The 25861-nt window shown below is 40.2% G+C and overlaps 1 protein-coding gene across 50 annotated transcripts in view; it reads right to left on the bottom strand.

Moving 5' to 3' along the window:
* Positions 1 to 25861, bottom strand: part of TENM3 (teneurin transmembrane protein 3) — a 2581468-nt gene that overhangs the window by 92295 nt on the left and 2463312 nt on the right. For all 50 annotated transcript variants that reach the window (XM_085000902.1, XM_021076354.2, XM_085000908.1 and 47 more), the window contains 5 exons: positions 24825 to 25035; positions 24318 to 24419; positions 23928 to 24122; positions 22627 to 22827; positions 16323 to 16508 (listed from right to left, as the gene is read on the bottom strand). In XM_085000902.1, the coding sequence (XP_084857028.1) occupies positions 16323 to 16508; positions 22627 to 22827; positions 23928 to 24122; positions 24318 to 24419; positions 24825 to 25035 (895 nt within the window). The remainder of the gene's footprint in view (positions 1 to 16322; positions 16509 to 22626; positions 22828 to 23927; positions 24123 to 24317; positions 24420 to 24824; positions 25036 to 25861) is intronic.

Raw genomic sequence — 25861 nt, 5'->3', positions numbered from 1 at the left:
AGGAGTGTGTACAGATGTCTGCCACTTGTATTTTGGGTACTGAACTTTTCTGTGACTTTTTTCATGAGCTGATGCTGATTATACCTACTCATTTTCTATGAGTTTTCCAGTGGTCAACATCTGTACATAGCATTCAGCCTACTGATTTCAGCTGACAAGAAAAATAAACTGGAAATAAATTAAAATTTTAAAAGTGTGTAGCATTTTGAATAGTTTACAACCTTCTTAAATCCTCTACAATAGAAACCAATTTTTCCTGAACTGTTTTTTGTTGCTGCAATTGTTATTTTTATTTTAGCAAGCTATGGATCCTGCTATCAGTTATAATTCAAATTTTCCTGACTAAAAAAGTGACATTTTAATATTGATGCATCACTGACATCATAATTACTGCATCTGTTTCTATGACAATTCAATTTTATGTGACAGGTATATAGATTTTTTTTCTCTTTATCATGGAAGAATTTAACTTTCACCTATTCCACTATATGCATACATACTAGAACAATTAAACAGGAGGCAGCTTTGTCTAGTGCCTAAGGGGATCAGGTTGGGAATGGTTCATGTGGATTTGGGTTCTAATTACTGTTAGTTACTGGCTGTGCATCCACAGAAAAGTTATAGAACCTCTCTGAGCCTGGGTTCTGTCAACCGAGACTGTAACAGTATTTACTTGATAAGGCTGTTGTGAAAATTAAGCAAGAGAACTCTGCATTGTGCACATAGTAAGCACTTGATAAATAACAAGTACTATTAATTAACCTTTTTAAAAAAAGATTGTTTAAAACGGACAAAACCATGAAGTAATTGGTATCTTTTAAGAGGCCATGTAGAAGAAAATAAATCTTGACTTTCAGCAAAGCATCCTGGGGCTACCAATGATCTCTTCATAAACCATGAGGTCCACCTTGCCCCCAAAATGCCAGGATAGGCCCCCTCATGTTCCACCTCCTCAAGATATATCCCCTTTAATAGGACTATTCTTCATATGAACAGGCTAGATCCCAAAGTGGGGACAACTCCACTTTTGTGTGAAGAATTTTTTTGTGTGCACAATTCCTGATCAAAATGTGATTCAGCGTTTGGGAATAAAGAACACATCACAGTGTGTCCTTATATATTTTGTGTTCCTTCATTAATGATTTTATTTGAGCAATGTAAATAAGTATTTTCTAAAGGAGCATAAATAACCATATGATCTGCTCATAAATTCAGAAATACAAGTCGCTTTTATAGTAACTACTTGGGAACTAAGACATTTAAATATCCTATTCTACATGCACATTCCGATCCTTACACTGCAATTGTGCTGAAAAATTTTCATTCTACTTTTCATTACGGAATATAGTGAGCAGACTTGACAGAATAAATATTGCTAACTTCTGTAGCAGAATGATATGAGTTTGTGTATCGCCATTCCTAAATGCAGGAAGAAACCCACGCTGGCTGGGCTGGGAAAAGTGTTCGCAATAAGCTGTGGTTTTGACTGTGGGTGCCTTGCTGTTACAGCCAATTCTAATTGCCCATGGAGGCTTTTATTACATGGCTTGTACCTACACTGGTCACAATTCAGAGAATAATGCTTTGGGGGGCAGGAAAGAGTTAGGGTGTGTGCAATCACCACAGAGATGGTTTTCTCTTGGCCTTTTATAACAGTTATATGGTGGGTTTTTTTTTTTCCCCCTTGCATATGCCAATGTATTTGGAATGGGTTACTCACATGCATAATAATCACTACTGGGGACTCATCTTAAAAGCCAAGAGTTGAAGTGTATGTGAAAAGCATTATTTTACACTTCATTGTTCATGTGGGGACTAATTAATGAATACCTAACGCCATTAATTCACAATTAGATCACTTATGTTTAACCACATGCTTTCTGTGCATACATATATAAATATTAATTTTGGATAGCATGATAATCGTTCAGCCCCATAACAATTAAACAGCTGTAACCTGTCTCATATGTTAAGTGATGGAGCTGCAGGCAAGCTCCATAAGCAGATGGTCTTACCCACCCATGCTTAATGTTAAAGACTTTTTAAAAAAAGAGGTGTTGACAAATCAGAACAAGGAGGCATAGTTTTAATGCAAATCGGCCCATTTGCAATGGAGATTATCCTAAAAACTAATTTGGTGTATAGGAAAAAATTAAGCTCTGTTGTTAAAGAAAGACATTATATTCCATTTGGATATAGCAGATTCCCCACCAACATAATTATTTACTAATTTCATTCAACCAACAGGGTTTAATGGAAACGCAGCTGGCAAAGTATTCATATTTATGGACCTCCTTTGACTGCTCCTTAATTTATCCAAGGCTCATGTCTGTTAAACCCCAGAAATAATAGCCATATTTCAGGCAGCTGTTTTCCAGCTTCACTAAAGAGGCACTCAAAGAGGAGAGGGTCAATGAACCTATCATGAAGAAGAGCAATAGAAAAAAAATTGGCCCTCGTCACACCATAATCTGTGAAAATAATATGTTAAATATGAAGAGGGAGAAAGGCCATGGCTTTTGCACAGAAAAACACGGTCACCAAACTTGTACTTTAAAAACAGGTAGGTGGAAAAGGAATGGTTTTAAGATGAAAAGGGGTTATTTTCCCTTTGTCACATTCAAGAAACAATCAAGATAAATTCTGTCATTGAAAGGATACTAAGGTTCCATGGCAGGAAGGAATAAGCACATTCCTTAAAATTGTGGGCTTAATTCTTCCACACTTACATTGAACTATATGCAAAGTTCTGAGTTTTACAAAACATTTTATGGCTGTACCCGTGGCATATGGAGGTTCCTGGGCCAGGGATCAAATATGAACCGAAGCTGAGACTTATGCCACAGCTTGTGGCAACGCCGGATCCTTAATCCATTGAGAAAGGCCAGGGGTTGAACATGCATTCCCATGGACACTATGTCGTGTTCTTAACCTGCTGAGCCACAATAGGAACTCCCAAGGCTTTGATTTTTTATTTACTCCATTAGGGTAATAAGGATCTCGGCAGATAATGAAAATTACTTGAGACCTACATGAACATTTTCACTAGCTGGCCAACAGTCCTTGGTTACCTGGCTTGAGTTTTGGGAAGAATGTGACATATTTATAATCTGGCACTTGTTATAATCTTTCTCTTCCTTGCTAATACTGTGAAATAGCTGATAATATTATTTTGCACTCGGTTTCCCTCCCAAAAGCCTTGGACCTAAACTTCTCCATAAAAGGCTTCTGGTGAACTTGGTAAGAATTAAAAGGAGCATCTTTCATCTTTATTTCTGGTTAAATTGTATATCCAGTCAACTGAACTTTAAAGCCTCCTCTACACTAAATCTGGTGGAAATTAAGGTCTTAGATGATTTTTAAAAGATGCAAGTCAATGAGGTGCTCCAAATTGAAAAAGATATCCGAGTATATTAGTAAAGAAACACAATGGCAGGCTTTTAAGAAAACAATATCATACAAATTTAACATATAACTTAACTGAGTTTTATTTAGATTTTTAAAACTATGGCAAATAACATTTTAATTCCAAGAAACAGATTCAGAAATTTCCTTGGGATAATTATAATTTATAAATTGTTTCCCTAAGATACAGAGGAGTTACACAGTAAATTATTTTGAGAGGCTTAAAAAACTAGGTAGAAAACCACGAAGTTCATGGTGGGAAATAAACACAACATTGTAAGAAAGAAAAGAACCAGGTTTATCAAGCCTAAGGAAATCAGCACATAAATGATCATAAAAACAGAAATAATCATTATTTTCTTATGTACTGTTCCTATGAGGGAAAACTGACAGTAGATTTAACCCTCTTCCTTTTTTTTTTTTTTTCTGAATACACTTCCTCTAATGTCAGTGGGTCTTATAGTAGGCTGGATAGGAATAAAGCTAATTTCTAGTAGCTGTTGGGACTCAAGTTATATACCCCAGGAGGGAGATTGGAAGGAAAAATGTGTGCACAGATAACCACTGTAGGATAAAATTCTTTATCATGTGATACTCTAAGGTATGTCCAGCATATTCCTTCCAAAGACCTCAAAACCCCCATCCTCATAATCAGCCATGTCTAAATCACCTAAACAGAAAGCTCTATTGTTAAATCCAGATACATTCACCCACAGAACATTTACCTACATTCAGAGTCGAGTTTGAGAAGTCCTTAAACCTGCCCCTCCTCCAAAGTACGGAACACAGGTAACATTTCCCAAAACTACGCAACTGTCACTGAAATTTACCTCTCAGGAGCACTGCTGCCTTGTGATTTCAGAGTCTCAGCTTTAGGCTGCTGCCTCTCTGTTTAGTGAGGATAAATCTCAGAGTGAAGAATTGGATGAGAAAAGGAGAACTCAAATGCCTGATGTCAATGCCAAAAGTTGCTCAGCTACATTTATTCTCAGGGGTAAGGAAACTGACACCTAAGGAAGTGAATCGTCAACACGATGGAAGAACATTTACCAGGATGGCTCTGGGGAACTACGGATGTTACTGAAGGTCACACAGCAAATCGCTAGCAAAAGTTATGTGAAGATTTGAATTCAGACTTTTCCCAGGATGTATCTGATTCGAGGATGTAATTCCAACAGGCTCTTGAGACAACATGTGACTTTCGTGGGCAGATGAACAAGCCAAGGAAGGAAGGGATGCTGCAAAGTTAAGGCTGAAAGGCACTTCACAGAAAGTTGGTGGAAGAGTCAAACTAATCACCCCTCTGGAGCTTTAGAGGATTGTCAAAGTTAGTAGAGATTCAGAATGATTCAAAAACCTGGATGGGAGTTCCTGTCTTTTGTGGCTCAGAGGTTAACGAACCTGACTAGCATCCATGAGGACGCACGTTCAATCCCCGGCCTCGCTCAGTGGGTTAAGGGTCCGGCGTTGCCGTGAGCTGTGGTGTAGGTTGCAGACGTGGCTTGGGTCCTTTGTTGCTGTGGCTCTGGTGTAGGCCGGTGGCTACAGCTCTGATTGGACCCCTAGCCTGGGAACCTCCATATGGCATGGGTGAGGCCCTAAAAAGTCACACACACAAAAAACCCCCAAAATCCCTGGGACATATGGTATTAAGACTTAAAGACTGGTCTTCAGGAGCTCTCTTGTGGCTCAGCTGGTTAAGGATCTGGCGTTGTTGTCACTACAGTGGTTCTGGTCACTGCTGTGGTGAGGGTTCTGCATGCCACAGGGGTGCCCCACCCCCCAAAGACTTAAAGACTGACTAGTCCTTAAGACTAAAATATGATGGAAACACAAACTTACTAAAGTTTCACAGGTAGGCCTGTGAATTTATTTTTGTTGGTTGATTCCTCTTTGCCTCAAAGGTTATTGAGCACTGAGTGAAAAGATTCCTTTAGTTCAGATCTGCTATTTTTTGGCAGCACAGGCTGCAGCTAAATTCAGCCCATGGCTTTATGTCCTTTCATGTTGAAATTGGTACATGTAAAGAAAAGCAAACTAATACAGAACAATTTACATAGTGATGAGAAAAAAAAAAAACACTCAAAGGAGAGAAAAATTAAAATCTCGACACCGAGAGCTAGTGACCATTGCCGTCAACGACAAGGCTCCCGTTATCCAGGCACTTCTTCATAAAAAGGAAACTAAATGTGATGTGGTTACATGGACTAGTAAAATAAACATGATCTCTGTGATCGTTTAAAAAATACTGAAACTGTGTAGAGAGCGCGACAGGGCTGACAACCTAGCGAAATAGGGCCTCCATTATTCAGAAAGGTCAGAGAAACTGGCTTTGCATTTTTAGAAGAGAGGAGATTAAGCAACCTCATTAAAAAAAATACCAATTCTGAGGGGATTACCGAGGATAAAGCACTGTATATAAAACTGTTAACTGAATAAATCAGACCAAAAGGAAAAAAAAAATAATATTGAGAGGCCCCCAGTGGAGGTGAACGTCATCTCAAAGGACGAAAGAGACATCTAAAAATCAGCCTGGTTTGCACAACTTCATCTCCATGAGCTGTGGGGCGGCTTTCCACACGGTTCTCGCAGGATTCGCTAACTGGGAGCTCATGGCAGGACGTATCTTAAGTGCTCCTTTTTTGCACACTTCATGGGAGGTTTTCTTAGTCTGTCTGGATGTTCACGGCCAACTGAGTCAGGTAAGGGGAATTGCCTCGCACCCACCTCCATGCCTCCTGAGTCCTATAACCCACCCTCCACCCGTGTGACAGATTTGCTCACACTGTTAGTGTGGTGGGAAGCGTGGGGGAGAAATCATTCTTAGAACCAGCACGCACTCCTGTTTCCCTGCCGGCTAATTCCTCTGCATGAGGATAAGACTCAGTAGAAAAGAACCCATACCGGTCCACTTTTTATTAATTCCAGTCCAAATAGTCTAGCAACAAGAGCAGTGACAGTAAGAGACATCCCTACAGCGTTTGCTATGAGCCGGATAGCGTTCTAGGTGCATTTCTACCTGTCCTAAGTCACTTAATACTTCTGTCAACCCTATGGGGGAGCTACTCTTTTCATTTCCATTTTAGAGGTGAGGGAACTGAGGCATAGACAGTGTCAATGGTTTTCCCCAAATCACACAGCTGTCAAGTAACACATCTGGGAACCGAGGCAGATCTAGGTTTGGAGGGATCTCAAAGAGATCTCTCTTTAAGAAAAAGAATACCAAATTATGAATATGAAATTAGGTACAAAGTGAGGAGTTATTTAGAATGAGAAAAAAACACAAAAAATTATAATTTTGAAGCTGGAAAACTCCATAAATATCAGAAAAATTGTAGAACGTTTTTATTTTTAAGTATATGACATGTCTCTAACAAACAATTTTTTTCTATAATTTTTAGGCTGTATTTACTTAGTCTCCTTATAAGTCAATGGTTTTATAATATTTCTTTATAGAAAGAATAATCCAGTCTTTCCTCAATGTGATTGTTTTTACTTTGTTTTGTTTTTGTTTGGTTTTCGGCCACAGCTGCAGCATGTGGAAGTTCCCAGGCCAGGGACGGAACCTGTACCACAGCAGTGACCTGAGCCACTGCAGTGACAATGCCAGATCCTTAACCTACTGTGCCATGAGAGAACACCTCAATGTGATTGTTTAATTTTTTTTTTTTTTGGCTTTTTAGGGCCGTACCCACGGCATATGGAAGTTCCCAGACTAGGGGATGAATTGGAGCTGCAGCTACTAGCCTATGACACAGACACAGCCAGCCATGGCAATGCCTGATCCTTAACCCCCTGAGTGAGGCCAGGGATCAAATCTGCATCCTCACCAATGCTAGTTGGCTTCATTACCACTGAGCCACAATAGGAACTCCTAATATGGTTTTCATTACCGACAATTTTAGAAAGTTTCATTTGGCTTCAACGCGTTATTAGTAATGTCATGCAAATTTTTGTCACCACTGTCCAGTTTGGGAAGACTTCATTGTATAATAAACTAATCTTAAATACTCCGTGAATTTATGACATTTATTAACCACTTTGCTCTGATGGTCCCATGTAATATCATGAGTTTGATAACATCATTGTCAATATCAGGATTTCATGTCATATAACCAGTAAATCATCATTTTCTGGTATGTTCACATGATTCTGGGATACACTGGGATGCATAAGGCATGTGACTTCACACGCTGATGAACTCAATTTTGCAGTATTGCTGTAGACTTCTGCCTTAAAAATATGAGTTCTGATAAATTCTTCCCCAAAGAGAAAATTATGGTCAATTTTTAACTGCATTAAGGTCCATCATCAAAAATACTTCTGACCAGAGAAAACTTTGATTTTGATCAGGCATTTTACAACATATCTGATGACAGGAAGAATTTTCCGCTGACTAGCTTCTGTTTCCATGCATTTTAAAACTTATTTCCACTCTGCTACCTGTTTACTTCTGGTGCAGGGCTCTGCAGGACAAATTTCTATCTTCCTGTAATCTCTGACCTGAACTTGGAGGTCTCGAGGTGAGTCTGTGGATGGCAGGCATATTCTCTGATGGCTAGCAGTAACAACCACAGATGGCAATGATTTCACATCTCATAAACATATCCAATTACATTGAAACTAAATGCATATCGAGCTCAAATTTTCCTTAGCTGAATCTTCCGAGTGCCCAGAGCCACTCCAATGCCACCCTACACAAGGAACTGTGTGGTGGAGAGAAGCCTGGAGTGGAAAGAGACAAAGGTCCTAACTGACTTGCAACATATTGTTGGACTTCAAAGCCCCTTCAGGGAGACAGAACTCAAAGTCTCTGGCAAAGACAAGAATTACTTGATGCTTATCATCGCCTCACCTGTCTCATTGTAATGCCTCCTCCCCCACCTTGAGCAACTTGGCCTACTCCTTCCTGCCCCCCTACCAGGAGGTATGTGGCCCACTCCTCACCCCACCCCTATAGGGGCAATGTAAGTTCCCAACCAACCAGCAAGTGTATCGGAAGATGCCATCTTTCCACAACCAATCAGCAGGTGCACTGTAAGATGTCCTCTCTCCCTGGGCTATAAAAACTGACAGGACCATGTGCTCCTCATAGGCTCTCCCTGATTGTCAGGAAGTCATCCTGCTGGTCTAGTCTCTTATCTCAATAAACTCCTCTCTCTTCACCTCACCATGCCAGAAAATTCTCCTTTCTGACGCATGTGCACAGACCACAACACACATGACCTTTAAATCCACGGTCCCCTTGTAAGATCCTAGAAGGGGACCTGTGCCATGAGGAGCCCTGATGCTTAAGCTTCCTCAGTTTCTCAGTAAAATTCCATCAGGGACCCAGATAGGTGGTCCTAGAGACTCCTTTCTTTACTACATGACACTGACAGATGTGAAGCCAAATGCCTCCCAGAGCAATCATTTGCAGGTGTAATGTAGTACCCTATATCCACTTGTTAAGGGGGGAATCATAAGTTCAAATAAAATGTAAAAAAGATAGTTTTGGAACTTTCATATTCTGTATTACCATGAATATGATTCCCAATTTGGGACCATTACAGGAGTCACAAAGAACATTGAGCTTGCCATCTAAGTGAGATATTTATCAAAGAAGCAGTTGCCAAGGGGGAGGAGGAGGGAGTGAGATGGACTGGGAGTTTGGGGTTAGTAGATGCAAACCAGTGCAACTGGAGCGGATGAGCAATGAGATCCTGTTGTACAGCACAGGCAACTATATCACAAATGAGTGATGGAACATGATGAAGGATAACATGAGAAAAAGAATGCGTGTGTGTGTGTGTGTGTGACTGAGTCACTTTGCTATACAGCAGAAATCGAGAGAACATTGTAAATCAACTATAATAAAAAAAAAGAGGTTATTTTTTCCCCTCAAAATTGTCACCTATTTTTTAATTTCTCGGCTAAAATACCATTCTTTCACCATTATCCTGAGATAAGAATTAGAATATGAAGCGAAAGACATGTCCACACTGGCATCCTTTTGTCTTTCTTTTACCCCCATACTGTGAGTAGGTAACTCCCCAGCTGTGTGTATTTCATTTTCAACTTCTAATCTCTAGCACTCCAAAGCCCAGAGCAACTATGGTATTTATTAGAGGTATGCTGAATACTGTATGTCTAAGTTTTGTCTGAACAAACAAAGCACATCTTTGTGATCATTAATGATCTTGTTTCCCAGTGTAGGAAAGAATTAGAATAAAAACAAATAGCCGGTCTTTTGTAGCTTAAAAGAATTAGGATTTCCCCTAGGCCAAATTTCCATTTGAATTGCCTGAAAGTACATGAAAATCAATGTAGCTCAATAAACAACTGTGTTTGAGAACTAACCAGAAGAAAAATATTACAATAGACTCTACCTGTCTTTCACACTGTGATTTTACAAAGCAACACCTCTCTCACCCCCATTCCAAACATATCAACTTCTTGTTAAGCCATAGCCATTCTGAGAGTAGGTCACATTTTACAACAATGAAATGGAATTTCATTAACTCTTTAAAGCAAATTCACTGGAGAGCTATTTTGTTTTACCCTTTTTTTTTTTTGTCAGCATCCAAAACATTGTCTGGGTTGCACTTGGCCTCATTTATACTTAACGACGAAATAAAAACTGATTGAACAGTGTCTGCTAGGTACTTTAGCAAGTGATTTACATTCTCACATTTCACTGGATCCTAACAACCTTATGAGGTACATAATATTCATATACGAGGAAACATAATCAGAGAGGTTAAATCATTTGCTCATAGTCACAAGGAGTAGCAGCAAGGAGTCAAACTCTAAAAGCTCTTAAACATTAGACACTGCTTCAGAATCTCATATGATAGGTATTATTATAGTTACTTTACTTTTGGAAGAAAAAAACCAATTGAGGCTAAAAACAGTTAAGATCTAAGTTACAGTGAATAAATCACAAAACTGCTTGGAAAACATATCTTTTTAAAGATTTCTGAGCCTAAGCCATTTTTATGATATTACACTCCCTTGCATTAAGAAGTATTCAAATGTCACAGATGAGATGGTCAATAATTGATTAATGGTAAAGAAATGAGTATCATAACAAATAAAATGTGACAGAGGCATGCAAATGTCGTAGGGGAAAAAAAATCCAAAACAAGTTAAATCAAGTTGAGAATAAAAAGTGAACCGTATGCCTAAATCTAATAATTTTCCACATAAAGCAGAAATTATCAATACATTCTCGAACTGCAAGAACCCTCCAGGCATCCATGGAATTGGGACACTGCTCAAGGGACTTAATGGAGTCAAAGAACTTAAACAACATTCCCCTCCAAAAACACTCCTTAAAGTGAGGCAGAGTGATGAATAATGATTTAGGTAGGTAGTGTAGAAACAAAGGCTTCTGGGAGTTCCCGTCATGGCGCAGTGGTTAACGAATCCGACTAGGAACCATGAGGTTGTGGGTTCGGTCCCTGCCCTTGTTCAGTGGGTTAACGATCCAGCATTGCTGTGAGCTGTGGTGTAGGTTGCAGACATGGCTCGGATCCTGAGTTACAGTGGCTATGGTGTAGGCCGGTGGCTACAGCTCCGATTGGACCCCTAGCCTGGGAACCTCCATATGCCGAGGGAGCGGCCCAAGAAATAGCAAAAAGACAAAAAAAAAAAAAAAAAAAAGAAACAAAGGCTTCAACATATTCTTTGATACCGTTGTTGACTAGTATCTATGATTTGGGAGTTCCAGGAAATAACATTCGCAGGCCTTGTTTTCTGTAGAAAGTATACCTGCTTTCCGTCTAGGTGGACCTTAATCTTTAATTCACCCCTTGACTGACTTGGAATGAAGGAATGAGAGGAGTGGCCACTCCCAGTCTAGGTGAAAGAAGAACAATGTAGCCATAAAACTTATGGGCCATATCCATCCCTAAGACCTCTAGTGGATAAGGCCTGATATAGGTGACTGGACAAGGCCAATGGGAAAAAGGAATGATGTCTGGACCCCACGTTGGTACCACCTCCCTTAAGAAATAAAAACCTCCACAGAAAAATAGGAAGGGGGGACTCTTCCTCTCCCTCCCAGTGTCTGTGCTGGGAGCTATTTGCTTTCCTGTAATAAAGACTTTTGCTTGCTTGCCACCTGTGTGTTTGTGAAGTTCGTTCTTCGGCCCTCTGAATAAGAAACCGGATTCCGCTAACATCTTTTGGGTATCAAAAGTAAAAAAAGAAAAAGCAAACCCCACGATGTTTCACACCTAAATAATTACTATATTGTTAATTTTTATTGGCATGGAGATTCAAAACTGGACGGGGGGGGGGGGGGCTCCAGGATTGAAATAGGTTTCCAACCTAAGGTTCTTCTTTATATCTAAGCAACTTGTAAACAACATAAGCCCATTTTTCTCCATTTGTGTCTGCGGGGAAATGGGAAATGCCCATCAATCTCCAGAAGATAATTCACCATCTATAGAAAGAGATCTGCACCTTCCTCACCTTCATAACAACCCTGAACCACCGTAGATAACAATCAGATGTGTTATTTATCTCTCCTCCCTCTCCCTTTCAGATCCTGTCTCATCTACAGCCTCCAGTGCTCTCAGATACAAACGGATGGCTGTAGGGGCAAATTTTCTCCCATCAATTGCTAAAAAGAATATTTCCTGGGGGAAGGTACAGGTTAGCAATACTCAAATATTACTCAAAAATTTGGTACTTAGGAGTTATCATTGCCCAGGATATTTATTTATTTGTCTTTTTAGGGCTGCACCTGCAGCATATGGAAGTTCCCAGGTTGGGGTCAAATTGGAGCCATAGCTGCCAGCCTATGCCACAGCAATGCTAGATCCTTAACCCACTGAGTGAGGCCAGGGATCAAACCTGCATCCTTATGGATAGTAGTCTGGTGCATTATTGCTGAGGAACTCCCTGCCCAGGATATTTAGTTAGTGTTGCACTTTTATGGCTTCTGCCTACAGATATTTGTTCAGTAGAGGCTGGCATGGTTTTGTGCTACTTCTCTGTCCTTCAGCCACAGGCTAATCAGATAGCAGTTGTCCCTTCTTTTCCTTAACAAGAAGAAAAGAGAGAGCCAAACCAGTTGAGTTGCCTTTGCATGGTTAGAGATTCTGGTTCCAGTCAAATACAGCAAATAGTGAACTTACTGACTTGAGACAAGTGTCTCCCAGTTCACAGGTTTGACCTTGATCTGCCTCAACTTGTCTGTAAAGAACTGTTTCAGAATACAGAAATAGCCATATACTATTCTAATTAGTCAACTATTGGAGTTTCCGCTGTGGTGCAATGGGATCAGCGGGGTCTCTGCAGCACCAGGATGCAGGTTTGATCCCTGGCCCGGCACAGTGGGATAAAGGGTCTGGTGTTGCCACAGCTGCAACAGAGGTTGCAACTGTGGCTTGGATCTGATCCCTGGCCTGGGAACTCCACATCCCTCAGGGTGGCCAAAAAAGAAAAAAAAAAAAAATCTAATTATGTCAACTATTACTTAGAAGCTAATTTTAATATTTCATATTTTAGAACTTGCTTCTGGATCCTCTAAACATTCTTTCCTATCTGAAGAAAAACACAGCTAAGGGCATGAGTATGAGAATCATTTGACCCCTTTATGGACAAAAGGTGACATTTTGATAGCTGAATATCTATACCAGTGCTGTTAGCACTGAACTACATCAGGAATCATTGTTTATGCTTATTTGCTGTGGAGCAATCATGTAAATTTATTTAGGAAAAGGTCTAACAATCATCAATCATAAATGAAAATGATATAGTCATTTTCATCATAGTACTGCTTGTCTTGTTTTTCTATCTGCATACATCACTTGTCAAAGTCTAACCCAAGAAAGGCAGCCTTGGGACAATGAATGCAAGAACGAATGTGCCGAATTCGCTGAACACACAATTCGTAAAGAGAGGACAATATGAACACGCTAATAAAAATATCAGGATGGAATCCCTTCAGGTAGTTGGGTACTCAGTGAATATTCTAAATTCATAAGCTATTTTACTATCAAAATGCTTACGGTTTTATGTAAGCATGAAGAGTTTATGAAGACAGTAAGATGACTCGTGAAGGATATTCTTTGCTTTCTGTTGGGAACTTTTGTTTGCTTCTAACTGTTTAATTTCTCCTCCATCTCTGTTTCAATTAACCTCCCTGTTTGTATTCAATGAGATGGCACATAATATGGAGAAAGGAAAAAAAAAGCCTTGCTGATTTATGAGTATTCTTTCATAAAGTGAAAGCTCCTTTCAGCCAGCCACCTAAGTGTTGGAATTGAGAGGAAATGAACAGAACAGTAACTATCCTGAATGAGAAAACATACTGTCATTTCCTGGGCTGTTTAATCAGTGACTGACAAAGGCCTCCTTTTAAAGGGCTCCTGAGATTTCATTGTGGACATACACACAGGTAGTAAGTAGACAGGGGAAAAGCAATGGGATCTTTGTACGCCCAAATTTGGAATAACTAGTTCTAACAGTATAAAGGAGCAAAACAATGATTTAAAGGTTCTTTACGTCTTTTAAAAGGTTCACCCGGAAGGCTTATTTTTAAATGTAGCAAGTCCTTTACTTCCACATTGTTATGTACACAGAGTATAAAAGCAACAAAAATAAAAGGAAACAATAGAACACGTAATTGTTCACGACCACAGCAAGACACACTACCTTATTAAAAAAAAAAATCCTGCTACTCACAAAAATCCCATTTGTTTTCAGACAACTGCAAAGTTTAAGAACAGCTCCTCTGAGGGAAACTAACCAAGTGCTACAACCAAGGTCAGTGATGACACCTATGGACTGATTTGTTTGGTGGCTCTTGGGTGGCAAGTTAAATCTGCATAGGGACAGTGGATAGTGTACCTCTTCGTTTTCCAAGCTGTATCTACATGTGTTGGTTGCAGGTGCTAGGGTACAAATAATCAGACAGACAACCTTTTCCCTTTGGTGTGAATCAGTTCACTTAGGATGGTGACGGTGGGGTCATAAAATATGACGGAGTATAATTACCGGCACATTTTTCCTGCCATGCCTCTAACATGGGGCATTCTGGGATGGGGGCATGGAACTTTTGGGTCATGGGGATGTCACATTGTTTTCTGTTATGTCTGCATAAAGACACAGATTGCGGCTGTCAGTGTTTTTTGCCTTACTGTTGGCAGCCAGGGCCCTGCAGAGCCCCCCCTTACAGAGCGAAGGAGGGGAAAGCCACATCTGGGTCAGAGGGGAGGATGAGTGCTCTGTCAGTGCCTCGACCGTGTGCCTTTGCCCTTGACTCCAGTGGGACGACAGGTTCCCCAGTTGTTGTTGGTAGCTCACCTTCAACATGTGAGACCGTAAGGACATGCCACAGGTTAAGAGTTAACCTAAAGGTCAGATCTTCAGACATCTGCAGGCTTGGGCCTCAGCTGATATCAGGCAACTTGGATGTTCCCTATATCCATGAGGTCTTTTTGCCCACCTGGAGCAATGAACACCTGCTCTTCATCGGAGAGTCAGGAATATTGATGGCTGTGGCTGACAGAGCCTACCTGGTTGAGCAGCCCCCAGTAAAAACTTAAACTCTGAGCCTTGAATAGGCTTCCACGGCTGGAAACACTGCACACATGTTGGGACATTTCCCAAAGGAGCATGGTTCCTGTGACCTCTCCTGCTTGGAGAGAAGACCTCGGGGAGCCTCCACATGGGCTTCTCCAGACACCACCACCTGATAGGTCTTTCCCCTTTCTAGAAACCATCAAAGCCCTGAGCACAACTCTGCAGAGTCCTATGAACCTTCCAGTGGACTGCCACATGTGGGGGTGGCAGTGGGACCCCTGAAACAAATATTAGGGATCACGAAGACGCAAAAAGAATGTTACTTAAAATTTGGAAAAGATACAAGTATGACAATTTATAAAATACAAGTGATTTCAATTCTTCCATGGAAAAAAATCCCTGTCTAACTAGTCACTTGTTTTAAAAAAAAAAATGGAAGTACATAATCATATAGACGCATTGGAAGATTAACAGCTTTTAAGCTATTGGGACTCCTCCCAAAGGCTTTATCAAATTTTACCCTAAGGACCTGACTCAATGTGGAAAAGCACCGTATCGCAAATCATGAAATTTCTGTGGGACAGTGCCATTTATAATTAATGTTGTACACTTTCCCTGAAGTGAGGTAGAAATGTATTACTTTTATTGTGTTTTCTTTAAATAAATGTTTTTGGGTCATGATTCAAATGGTAAAAGGAAAAGCACTGAATACCTTGGGAATACGGAACTAGTATATAAGTTCTGGATACTTTTGCATCCAGGCTAAATACCATTCACATACTAACGTTTTGATCTTAAACACCTATTTGATTGTCTTATTTAACCAACAGATGTACTAGAACATCATCATATTTTAAGACGTGTTAAGCATATAATTTGTTTAAGAAAAGCTAGACTTGTGCATTTTATTCTACTTTACCTCGCCTGGTACTACAAAATAAAGTCATAAAAACTCAAACCTCTTTTTGAGACCCAAATAGATTGACAGGTGCTAAGATGCCTGATTCTGGAATCTACAGGAGCCAAAAGGGCTACATATTGGGAATTTTTTTAAGTTAAAAAAAAATATATATATATATTGCTGTTACACAGCAGCAATGTAGAACACGAAAAAGAACTAGTCAATGGGAGCTGTTTTATAAGAAATGAAACCCTCAATTTTGGTAGCCATCCCCCTAACCAATGAAGAAAAAATTCTTATACTTCATACTCAAGACAGTGGTTCTAGAAAGAACTGAACTGCCACTGGAAGATGAGAGCCTTCCGCAGGGAGTAATCCCTTTCGAAGAAACAGGAGGAAGCATTAGTTGGAAGAGATCAGCTTTCCCCAGCTGCAAAGCAGCAGAGCATCTGAGCTCTTTTCCTGCCAGTGGGGCTGGGGCGGGACGGGGCTGGCCTACCGATGGTGCAGTGCTCTCCGTTCCAGCCCTGGCTGCATTCACACTTGCCATCCTTGCAGGTCCCATGCTCGGCACAGCGCGGGTGGCAGGCTCTCTGGTTACACGATGGACCCGTCCAGCCCTCTTCACAGCGACAAGTGCCCCCCATGCAAACACCGTGGGGGCCGCAGTCCACAGGGCAGATTTCTAGATGGAAAAACAGAGACAGCAGGGCGGGAGAGAAGGGTAGGGGGAGTGAGAAAGGGCGTTAACAAGTGTGTCTGAATGTTAAGGTGAAAAACAAAATCACTGGAAATAAATATGAAGTATTTACATACTAAGTAAATTTTAGCAGCAGTGGCTAAATGTAGATGTTCACTTTTTTTGTTTAATTTTACATGCTGCCATAATTGGGCATCAAATGCACAGGACAATTTTGTTATAAATAATTTCCTTCTATTATGCGGGAGTGCACGCACATGCTCACACACAGACTACTAACAAAACATAACATATGATTCATAATGAGAGGAAAGTATGTACACACACATGTATATGTTTCTGAGAGTATCTTTTGGCAGCTAGGAACACATGCACACATACATCAAGTTGCTATAAAATTGATGAACTATTTCAGTGTCTAAGCATGTCGGGTATCTAACAGGAGTTGGGTTTCAGCCCTGCAGCAAAAATTGAAAAGGGGTTATTTTTAATCCTACCATTTAATTTTTAAAAAATATTCAGATGCTGCCATTAAAAAGAATCCATTATTTTAAAAAAGAGTGAAAAAAGAGAATCAATTATAGTACGCACATTAGCTTGCTCCTGACACACAGACATGTTGGTTAAAGAAAAGAAATTGTTTTCCCCATTCAATATATCTGTACTGTTGGTGGATAAAAGTTGTTTAACAAAACAATAGAGAAAACCAGTTTAGTAATATATATAAGTACTGATTCTGGCATTTGAAAAGCAAGGTTTTTCAAATGCTAGAATTACTAAAAGGAGCACGAATGACCAAAGGACTTTAAAAACAGTAACAACAGGTCAGGTCCTTAAAATAGAATTCAGGCCTCTGAAATAATTTTTTTTTTTTTCTTAAAAAGCTTTCTCGAAAGCTTTATTTGGCTAAATCCAAATAGAGAGTAAGAGACAGAGAGAACTCTGAAGGCCATTTTATTTTTTACTCTTCACATATAAAGTTAAATAAAATGAACTATCCTTTTTAAGATTGAAAGACTTATTGTTTAGTTTTGGTTTTCTTTCAAAAATAAAAATGCTGAACGATAAAGACCTGAGGTCACTTCTAACAAACAGAAAATGGACTACAGTCATAACTATATTTTTCAATTTTTATTTTTGCTTTTTAGGGACATAAGTGCAACACATGGAGATTCCCAGGCCAGGGGTTGAATCAGAGCTACAGCTGTCAGTCTACACCACAGCCACAGCAACATGGGATCCGTTCTGTGTCTGAGACCTACACCACAGCTCATGGCAACGCCAGATCCTTAACCCACTGAGCAAGGCCAGGGATGGAACCTGCATCCTCATGGATACTAGTCGGATTTATTTCCTCTGTGCCTCAACAGGAACTCCAACAGTCATAATTTTAAATTAAAAAAAGTCACTGTGTATATAGTCACATGTTCCACATTTGTTGGCCAAATAACATTTCTCAAACACTGTACTTCACAGTGCTATAGAATTTTAAACACCAGATCAAGGCTTTACGAGAGTTGTAACATTTCTTAGAAACAACAGTCAGGACTATGAACTGGAAGGGAGTGGTATGTGTTTTTGCATGCCACCTTTTTCCTTCTCATTTGAATTAAATTTTTGATTAAAAGATTCAAGATGGTTTGATTAACGTCAGAGGAAGAGAACATCACCTCAGCTCCAGAAGAGCGAGGTTTCTTTCTGCAGTACCCTTTTTTATTCAATCTAATCAATTTTTCATTAGGGTGAGGGAGTTTATCAGTGTTTAGCACACTAGCTTTGAGCAAGGTGCGTCCATCTTTGTAATGAACTTATTAATTAGAGTTAATTTAATTGAAGTGGAATTGGAGGACTAATGAATGGACAAACTGCTGATGAAGAGAGGGGAAAGCTCTGTTGCTTTCAAACCTATGAACTTTCTGATGGAAATGATTCATTTCTTCTCTTTTAGCAGTTTAACCAAATGTTGGTTCAGGTGTAAAACCTACTCTCTTAGTGAACTTAGATGTCTGAAGGTCATTTCCACCACAGCAGAAGAAGTAGCTGGTAAAGTGTTTTCCTTTAGGAGTCAGTGGGTTAGAAATTCCGAATTCTACCATGAGGAAACTTTTAAGTCACAGATGTAAATTAACAACGATGTTTTTGTAAACTTTATTATTATTTTTTAACTTCCCGCAGCATATGGAAGTTCCCGGGCTGGGGGTTAAATCAGAGCTGTGGCTGTGGTCACACCGGATCCGAGCTGCATCTGGGACCCAAGCTGCAGCTCGTGGCAATGCCAGATCCTTAACCCACTGAGTGAGGCCGGGGATCAAACTCGCACCCTCACGGACACTATGTCGGATTCTTAACCTGCTGAGCCACAACGGAAACTCCTGATCTGTAAACATTAAATGAGACCTGTGTAACATGTGGACAGATCTGAGGCATATGAACCCAGTTTTCACAGGCTGGCTATATGCATACTTGAGATCTTTACTAAAATAATTCTAAGTTTTATTTTGGCAGCTAATAGCAAAGCTTAATTAAAGTTTTTTTTTTTTTCTGTGCTTAATTACTTTCTTCCAAAGAATACAGTTTTCATTATTCAACGCTCCATATTGAGAGTTTAATATATGTTAAGTTTCTGTTTTGCATTAGGGATTTAAAGATGAATAGGATGAGGATTTTCACTCATTATGTCTAAAACATTCATTCTGTATACAGGTGAAATTAGATGTTCAGCTAGCAAAATAATTACATCAGTGTGAAAAAAAATCAGTCGAAGTATGTAAAATAGTGATACGTAATTTTGGCAGCCAATGTAATCTTTTAATTAATATTTATATATTTTTTTGCTATTCATAACAATACCATTTTATGAAGAAGACCAAATTATCTTTTGTGTTATTTAATATCAAACAATCCTTTGTAAAATAATTCGGGTAATCTATTAAATAACGTTACATGAAACAAAAAAGGGACTTTTTGTTATCCTTTATCCCTTTCCCACTTGGATAACTGTGGGAAACAAATAAGAATGAGAATATTTCAAACAAGCATTATTTAACAGCTAGTATTATGCCTATTTTACCGATGGAGCTGTCAGAGGCCTGAATTGAGTATCTTTCTTTGTACAAGTAATTCTATCTGTAAACTTTAATTGGATTTTTACATTTTTTTAATATAGAAGCTGGAAATGTAAATAAAACTCAAAAGAGAGAGGTAAATGCCTATTTTGATCTTGTAATTATACAACTGTTTTTTTTCCTTTTTACAGCCACACCTGCTGCATATGGAAGTTCCCAGGCTAGGGGTCGAATCGGAGCTACAGCTACCGGCCTACACCACAGCCACAGCAACTTGGGATCTGAGCTGCGTCTGCAACCTACACCTCAGCTTGCAGCAACGCCGGATCCTTAACCCACTGAGCGAGGCCAGAGAGCAAAGCCGCATCCTCATGGATTCTAGTCAGATTCATTTCTGCTGAGCCACGATGGCAACTCCCTCTTATTTTTTAAATGAATTTTTGTTCAGATGGTTTGAGTGTCCACACAGAAGTCATCACTCCCCACTTCTCACTCACCTCCCCACTGCTGCCCCTGTGCTCTGCCTACCCAGTGAGCCTCTCTCCTTCCCAACTTTCCCGCCTCTTTCAGAGACAGGAACATCCGCTCCAACCTCCCTTGTCTCAGACTTTCAGCTCTTCTCACCAACTTCCATGTTCCGTTTTATTTTTTCAGCATGTCCTGTCTGTTTTTCCTTCACGTGTCCTTCAGATTTATCCTTTTCATTTCCAATGACTTAAAAGTAATCTGTGCCCTCATCCCTTTGCCCTCTGGAAAACTCCCCATTGTGTTCTCCAGTCCTCATATTTCATTCTTCTCTCGGACATGTAATCCATGGGATAGTTCTGGAATACTATATTCACCATATTAGTGGCGTCATTATGTTCAGTGAATTCTTCATTGTCTAAACTATCCTCACTAAACTTCATCCATCAAAACGAGCCCAACCCCATTTTGTTTTTTTTTTTTTTTTTTTTTAGGGCCACACTCACGGCTTATGCATCAATTCAAGTAATTCCCACAGCATCTCTGGGAAGAATGTCATATGACCTAATCCACTTTATAGATGAGCAAACTGAAGCATACAGTAATTTCCATAAGGCTATATTGCTATTAAGTGGTACAGATTGGATATGAACCTAAATATCTGATTTCAGAGTCCATGCTCTTAAGTCCTTTCCAATACCGTTCCTCTAGTCAAAAAATATTCCTCCAGGGAGTTCCCACTGTGGCGCAGTGGTTAACGAATCTGACTAGGAACCATGAGGTTGCGGGTTCGGTCCCTGCCCTTGCTCAGTGGGTTAAGGATCCGGCGTTGCCGTGAGCTGTGGTGTAGGTTGCAGACGCGGCTTGGATCCTGCGTTGCTGTGGCTCTGGCGTCGGCCGGTGGCTACAGCTCTGATTCGACCCCTAGCCTGGGAACCTCCATATGCCGCAGGGGCGGCCCAAGAAAGCAAAAAAAAAAGAGACAAAAAATATTCCTCCAACCATACCAACTGCAACATTTAAAAGAAGGCAAGAAATGTTAAGTCTCCTAGAAAGCTTTCACTATGCATTGAGACAGGATCATACCTCTGAATAGTGACTGAATTTAGCATACTAATCCATGTAACACTCAATAGAATATACTGGCACATACTGGTTTCTGAGTATTTCATATATATTCATCTTACCTCCCCAATTCCACTGTAATTTTCTAGACTGAAGCAGAACCTTTCTTTTCTTTCTTTTTCTTTTTTTTTTTTTTGCCTTTTAGGGCCACACCCACAGCATATGGAGGTTCCCAGGCTAGAGGTCGAATCAGAGCTGTAGCTGCTGGCCCATGCCACAGCCACAGCAACGTCAGATCCGAGCCGCGTCTGCGACCTATACCACAACTCATGGCAACACTGGATCCTTAACCCACTGAGTGAGGCCAGGGATGCAACCTGTGTCTTCATGGATGCTAGTCAGATTCACTTCTGCTAAGCCATGATGGGAACTCAAAAAAACAGCATCTTTCTGAACCATGTGACAAGTGCATCATGGAATTAAATCATGAGTTATAACCAGCATTAAAAAAAAGTAGAATAGGGGAGTTCCCTTGTGGCTCAGTGGGTTAAGGATCTGGCGTTGTCACCTTGGGTTGCTGCTGTAGCGCAGGTTTGATCCCTAGCCTGGGAACTTCTGCATGCCAGAGGAGCAGCCAAAACAAAAAAGTAGAATAACAAGGTCCTGCTGTACAGCACAGGGAACTGTATTCATTATCTTGTGAAAAGCCATAATGAAAAAGAAAATAAAAAAGAATTTATATATATACATACATATACATGTGTGTATTAACTGAATTACCTTGCTGTACAGAAGAAATTAACACAATATTATGAATCAACTACACCTCAATAAAATTTTTTTAAAAGGATCAGTTTGTACCACTTTGTAAAGCTTTTGTTGCACTGATGGGAGTATATTCACATATATGTATATAAGGTCACAATGTAAAAATGTATTTAAGCCTGTTGGTCATTTAGGTCATGGTCAAAACTTTAAAGCTTCTATTTTAGAGGGAAGGAATGATTGATTATTCTTTCATCCCTATAGGGCCTGCCACAAAGCACAGAGATGGTGTTCAAAAACATGACTGAATAAAATTACTACCCGTCATTTCTATTACAATCACATAATTAAAAACTCAGTGTTGAACCATTATGGATATCATAATATCTCTATATATTTACTCTTTATTGTGATCATATTAAGTCTTATGTTGTCATATACTTTTTATTTTTATTTTTTGGTCTTTTTGTCTCTGTAGGGCCTTGCCTGCAGCATATGGAGGTTCCCAGGCTAGGGGTCAAATGAGAGCTGTAGCCGCCAGCCTATACCACAGCCACAGCAACGCCAGATCCTTAATCCACTGAGCGAGGCCAGGGATTGAACCCGTAACCTCACGGTTCCTAGTCGGATTCATTCTGCTGCACTGCGATGGTAACTCCCTAAATTGTTTTAAAAAATAAAATATCGCAATCTTTAGCTAAAGAGTGTTAAGCACTCTGTTGTACTTCGTGTATTAACCTTACCATTTGAGCAATCTGGGCCAGTCCAATTAGGGTCACAAGTACAGGAGCCACTTTCCTGAAGATATGTCCCATGCCCAGAGCACTGGTCTGGACACATGGTCTTGAGTATTTCACAGTTGTTACCACCCCATCCTGGATTGCAGTGACATTCCCCATGGATGCACACACCATGATTGGAACATCCAGGGTCCAGACAGTCAGCTAGTAGAAAGAAAAGAGAACAACTTTATGAGGAAATCTGGAAGATACACACAGCATAGGGAGAGCAAAGAATTAAATCCCAATCTAATGTAGCTGAACATTTTGGAGACTCACATATTTACCTAATACTGCAAGAACTTGTTTCTGAAAATGCAGGAATTACACAATAAAACATTAAGAGTCATGCCATTTAGGTAACTGAGACTCTTGCAAGGATTTGTAATTCTTGTGAATTACACATTTCTGCTCTTGAGAGTTCTACTGCTTTCCGTTCTGCCTAATCAGAGAGTAATAGGTATTGGCTGCTCTATAAGAAAATTGGAATCAGCTGACCTAATCCATAACCACTGAATACTGACAGCTGTATGGGACCCTCAAATGTTTGAGAAATAAATGAGTTGCGTACACTCTATCCTTCTTAATTCACTTTAATGTGCTTTAGATGACGAGATTTAATTTAGCAATTTGACTCAATAAAACTTTACACTTGTAGGGTCAATGGCCTGAAAATTTAATTCCAGCGACTTAATTGCATTACTTTGTGTGTGCAGATCAATAAAATCAATTTGATTGAAGAACGGAAATGGTGCTTTTCTGCTTTTTGAAAAAACAGTTCAATTATATTTTACAGTATAGCATCTGGACCGTCATCATTACATACACTTATGGAACAAACCCCACGATGTCGTACTTTGTCCATTAGTATCTTATATTCAATATTCTGCCTTTCTAGAGATGCCCAAAGACTGGATTTAGAAGCGGGCATCAATGTGAAGAACTGCAAAAAACCGAAACCAAAACCAAAACCCTCAACGAACGGTCCACTGTTGGTTCCAAGATGCAAACATTTGTTAACTTTCTCAGGGTGGAAAAAAAAAAAAATATTCACACAACTGAGAAAAAGCAAAAGGGTTCCTTGGTGTTTTTTTCTTTTTATGAGGTAAAATGTTCGTGAAGCCATGCATCCATGAATATGGAAATCAAAATTACTTTCAGAGGGAGGCATATAAAAAGATTGCTCTGCCAAATGAAAGGTTACACATATCATCTGTTTCTTTGTGGCGAAAACAATAGACTTCGGCAAATATTGACATGTTTACCTTCTTCACAGTTTTCTCCTTTGTATCCAGAGTTGCAAGCACAAGAGCCCATGATACAAATCCCACGACCCCCGCACTGCGGGTCAATACACTGGGTAGTCGGCACATCACACTCGGTGCCCTTCCAGCCGCTGAAACAGAGGCAGCGGCCCTTGGAGTACTGGCCGTTGCCACTACACAGCACTGGACAGGCTGCTGTGAAACAAAACACGACAGAGGAATTAACAGCTATCTTTTCCATCGAGGTTCCCAAAGAAAAGGCACATCACTGGAACAAGCGGTAGGCCATTTTCTCCCCCCTCCCTCTTTCCTGTCTTGGTAGTTTTCTGAATTATCCGTGTTTCTACAGCGTATGTATAGTGGCTTCAGAAAAGAATCTCACTTGCATACCTCTTGAACAATCTGGGCCTAGAAATCCTGGAAAACAATGGCACGTTCCAGAAACACACTCTCCATTTCCATGGCAATTCCGGGGGCATTCCACCACAGATTCTGAAGAAAAGAAAAAGAAGCCAGCCTTGTTGTAAAGCCTGCCTCTCCCACAGGGTAAACTGTCAGTTTCATCATTGTTTTAGCTACATCTTGAAGGAAGTATGGGCAGCTCATTCCATAACCAAAAAAAAAAAAAAAAAAAAAAAAAAGGATTCATACCAGATTATTCGAGTAGTAAAAGCAAAGCACTGCTATTGCCAATGCAGACATTTTTAGGCATTTCTCCCAGTGCCCCATGGTTTGTCACATATTCATAAATAAATAACTTAACAACTACTTCTTTCATTTACCTCAGGCTTTGCCATCCTAGGAATCACTCAAAATTGGCAAAGTCCATTTAGTTTCCATTCAACACAGCACTCAGGCTATAAGCCTGGAAAGTGATGCTTTAAAGATGGTTCTTACCTATAACAATGGTATTGAATGACACCTGCTCCGCATTTTTCCCATCATTATAAAATGCCAGATGCCAGATTCCAGAATCCAAGTACTGGATAAAGCCGGCCTCGTGGAGGCTGACGGACCTCGCCTGTCGTCCGGCTCTTTCGGACTCAAGTAGGTTCCGCTGCTCTCTTGCAATCAACCTGCTGCCATCCAGAAGCTCGACAAAGTCGTACTGAAGATAAGGACAAGTAAGACCATTTAGTGGTCACAGAGAGTGTATGGCTGTGGCTGCCTCTCTCTTTCCTCTTCAAACTTTCCTCCTTTGCTCTAATAAACCCAATGTTATTTTTAAAGTTTATTTATTTATTTATTTCCCCACTACATTATTTTTTTTTCCCCATTGCACAGCATGGTGGCCCAGTGCTCCATCATAAGTGACGAGACATAGTTCCCAGCAGGATCTCATGTTAGAAAAAAGCTCCTGAATTGATAGGTCTTCTAGGCATTGCATTTATGGGACTGAGGATTCCCCACTGCACACCACTGCTGTATTTAACCTTTGGAGACCATTTTTTCCCTTGATGGGCAACACGTTTTCCAAATTTATTCAATTCTTCTGACCGATAAAAAGCTTGTGAGGGAGTTCCCATCGTGGCGCAGTGGTTAACGAATCCGACTAGGAACCATGAGGTTGCGGGTTCAATCCCTGGCCTTGCTCAGTGGATTAAGGATCCGGCGTTGCCGTGAGCTGTGGTGTAGGTTGCAGACACGGCTTGGATCCCGAGTTGCTGTGACTCTAGCATAGGCCAGCGGCTGTGGCTCCGATTCAACCCCTAGCCTGGGAAAAGCTTGTGAGGTTAGGCAGTTTGGGGATCCAACCATAAACCTATACCATTCCAAACCCAGCAGCTTTATTTTGGTTAGACCACAGACGGTCTCTTAAGGTCTTCTATTTAATACTCAGGTTGTAACTGCTACTACTGAATATACTCTGTGCCAGGATTATTTTAATCCTCATAGCAACTCTTCTGGAAGGCACTATTATATACACATTAAAG

Source organism: Sus scrofa, chromosome 15, assembly GCF_054392235.1.
Source record: "Sus scrofa isolate SSC_HxYL_T2T_F1_AM1 chromosome 15, Sscrofa_HxYL_maternal_Yorkshire_Landrace_v2.0, whole genome shotgun sequence".
Classification (NCBI taxonomy): domain Eukaryota; kingdom Metazoa; phylum Chordata; class Mammalia; order Artiodactyla; family Suidae; genus Sus; species Sus scrofa.
This window is presented reverse-complemented; position numbering and strand designations above follow the sequence as displayed.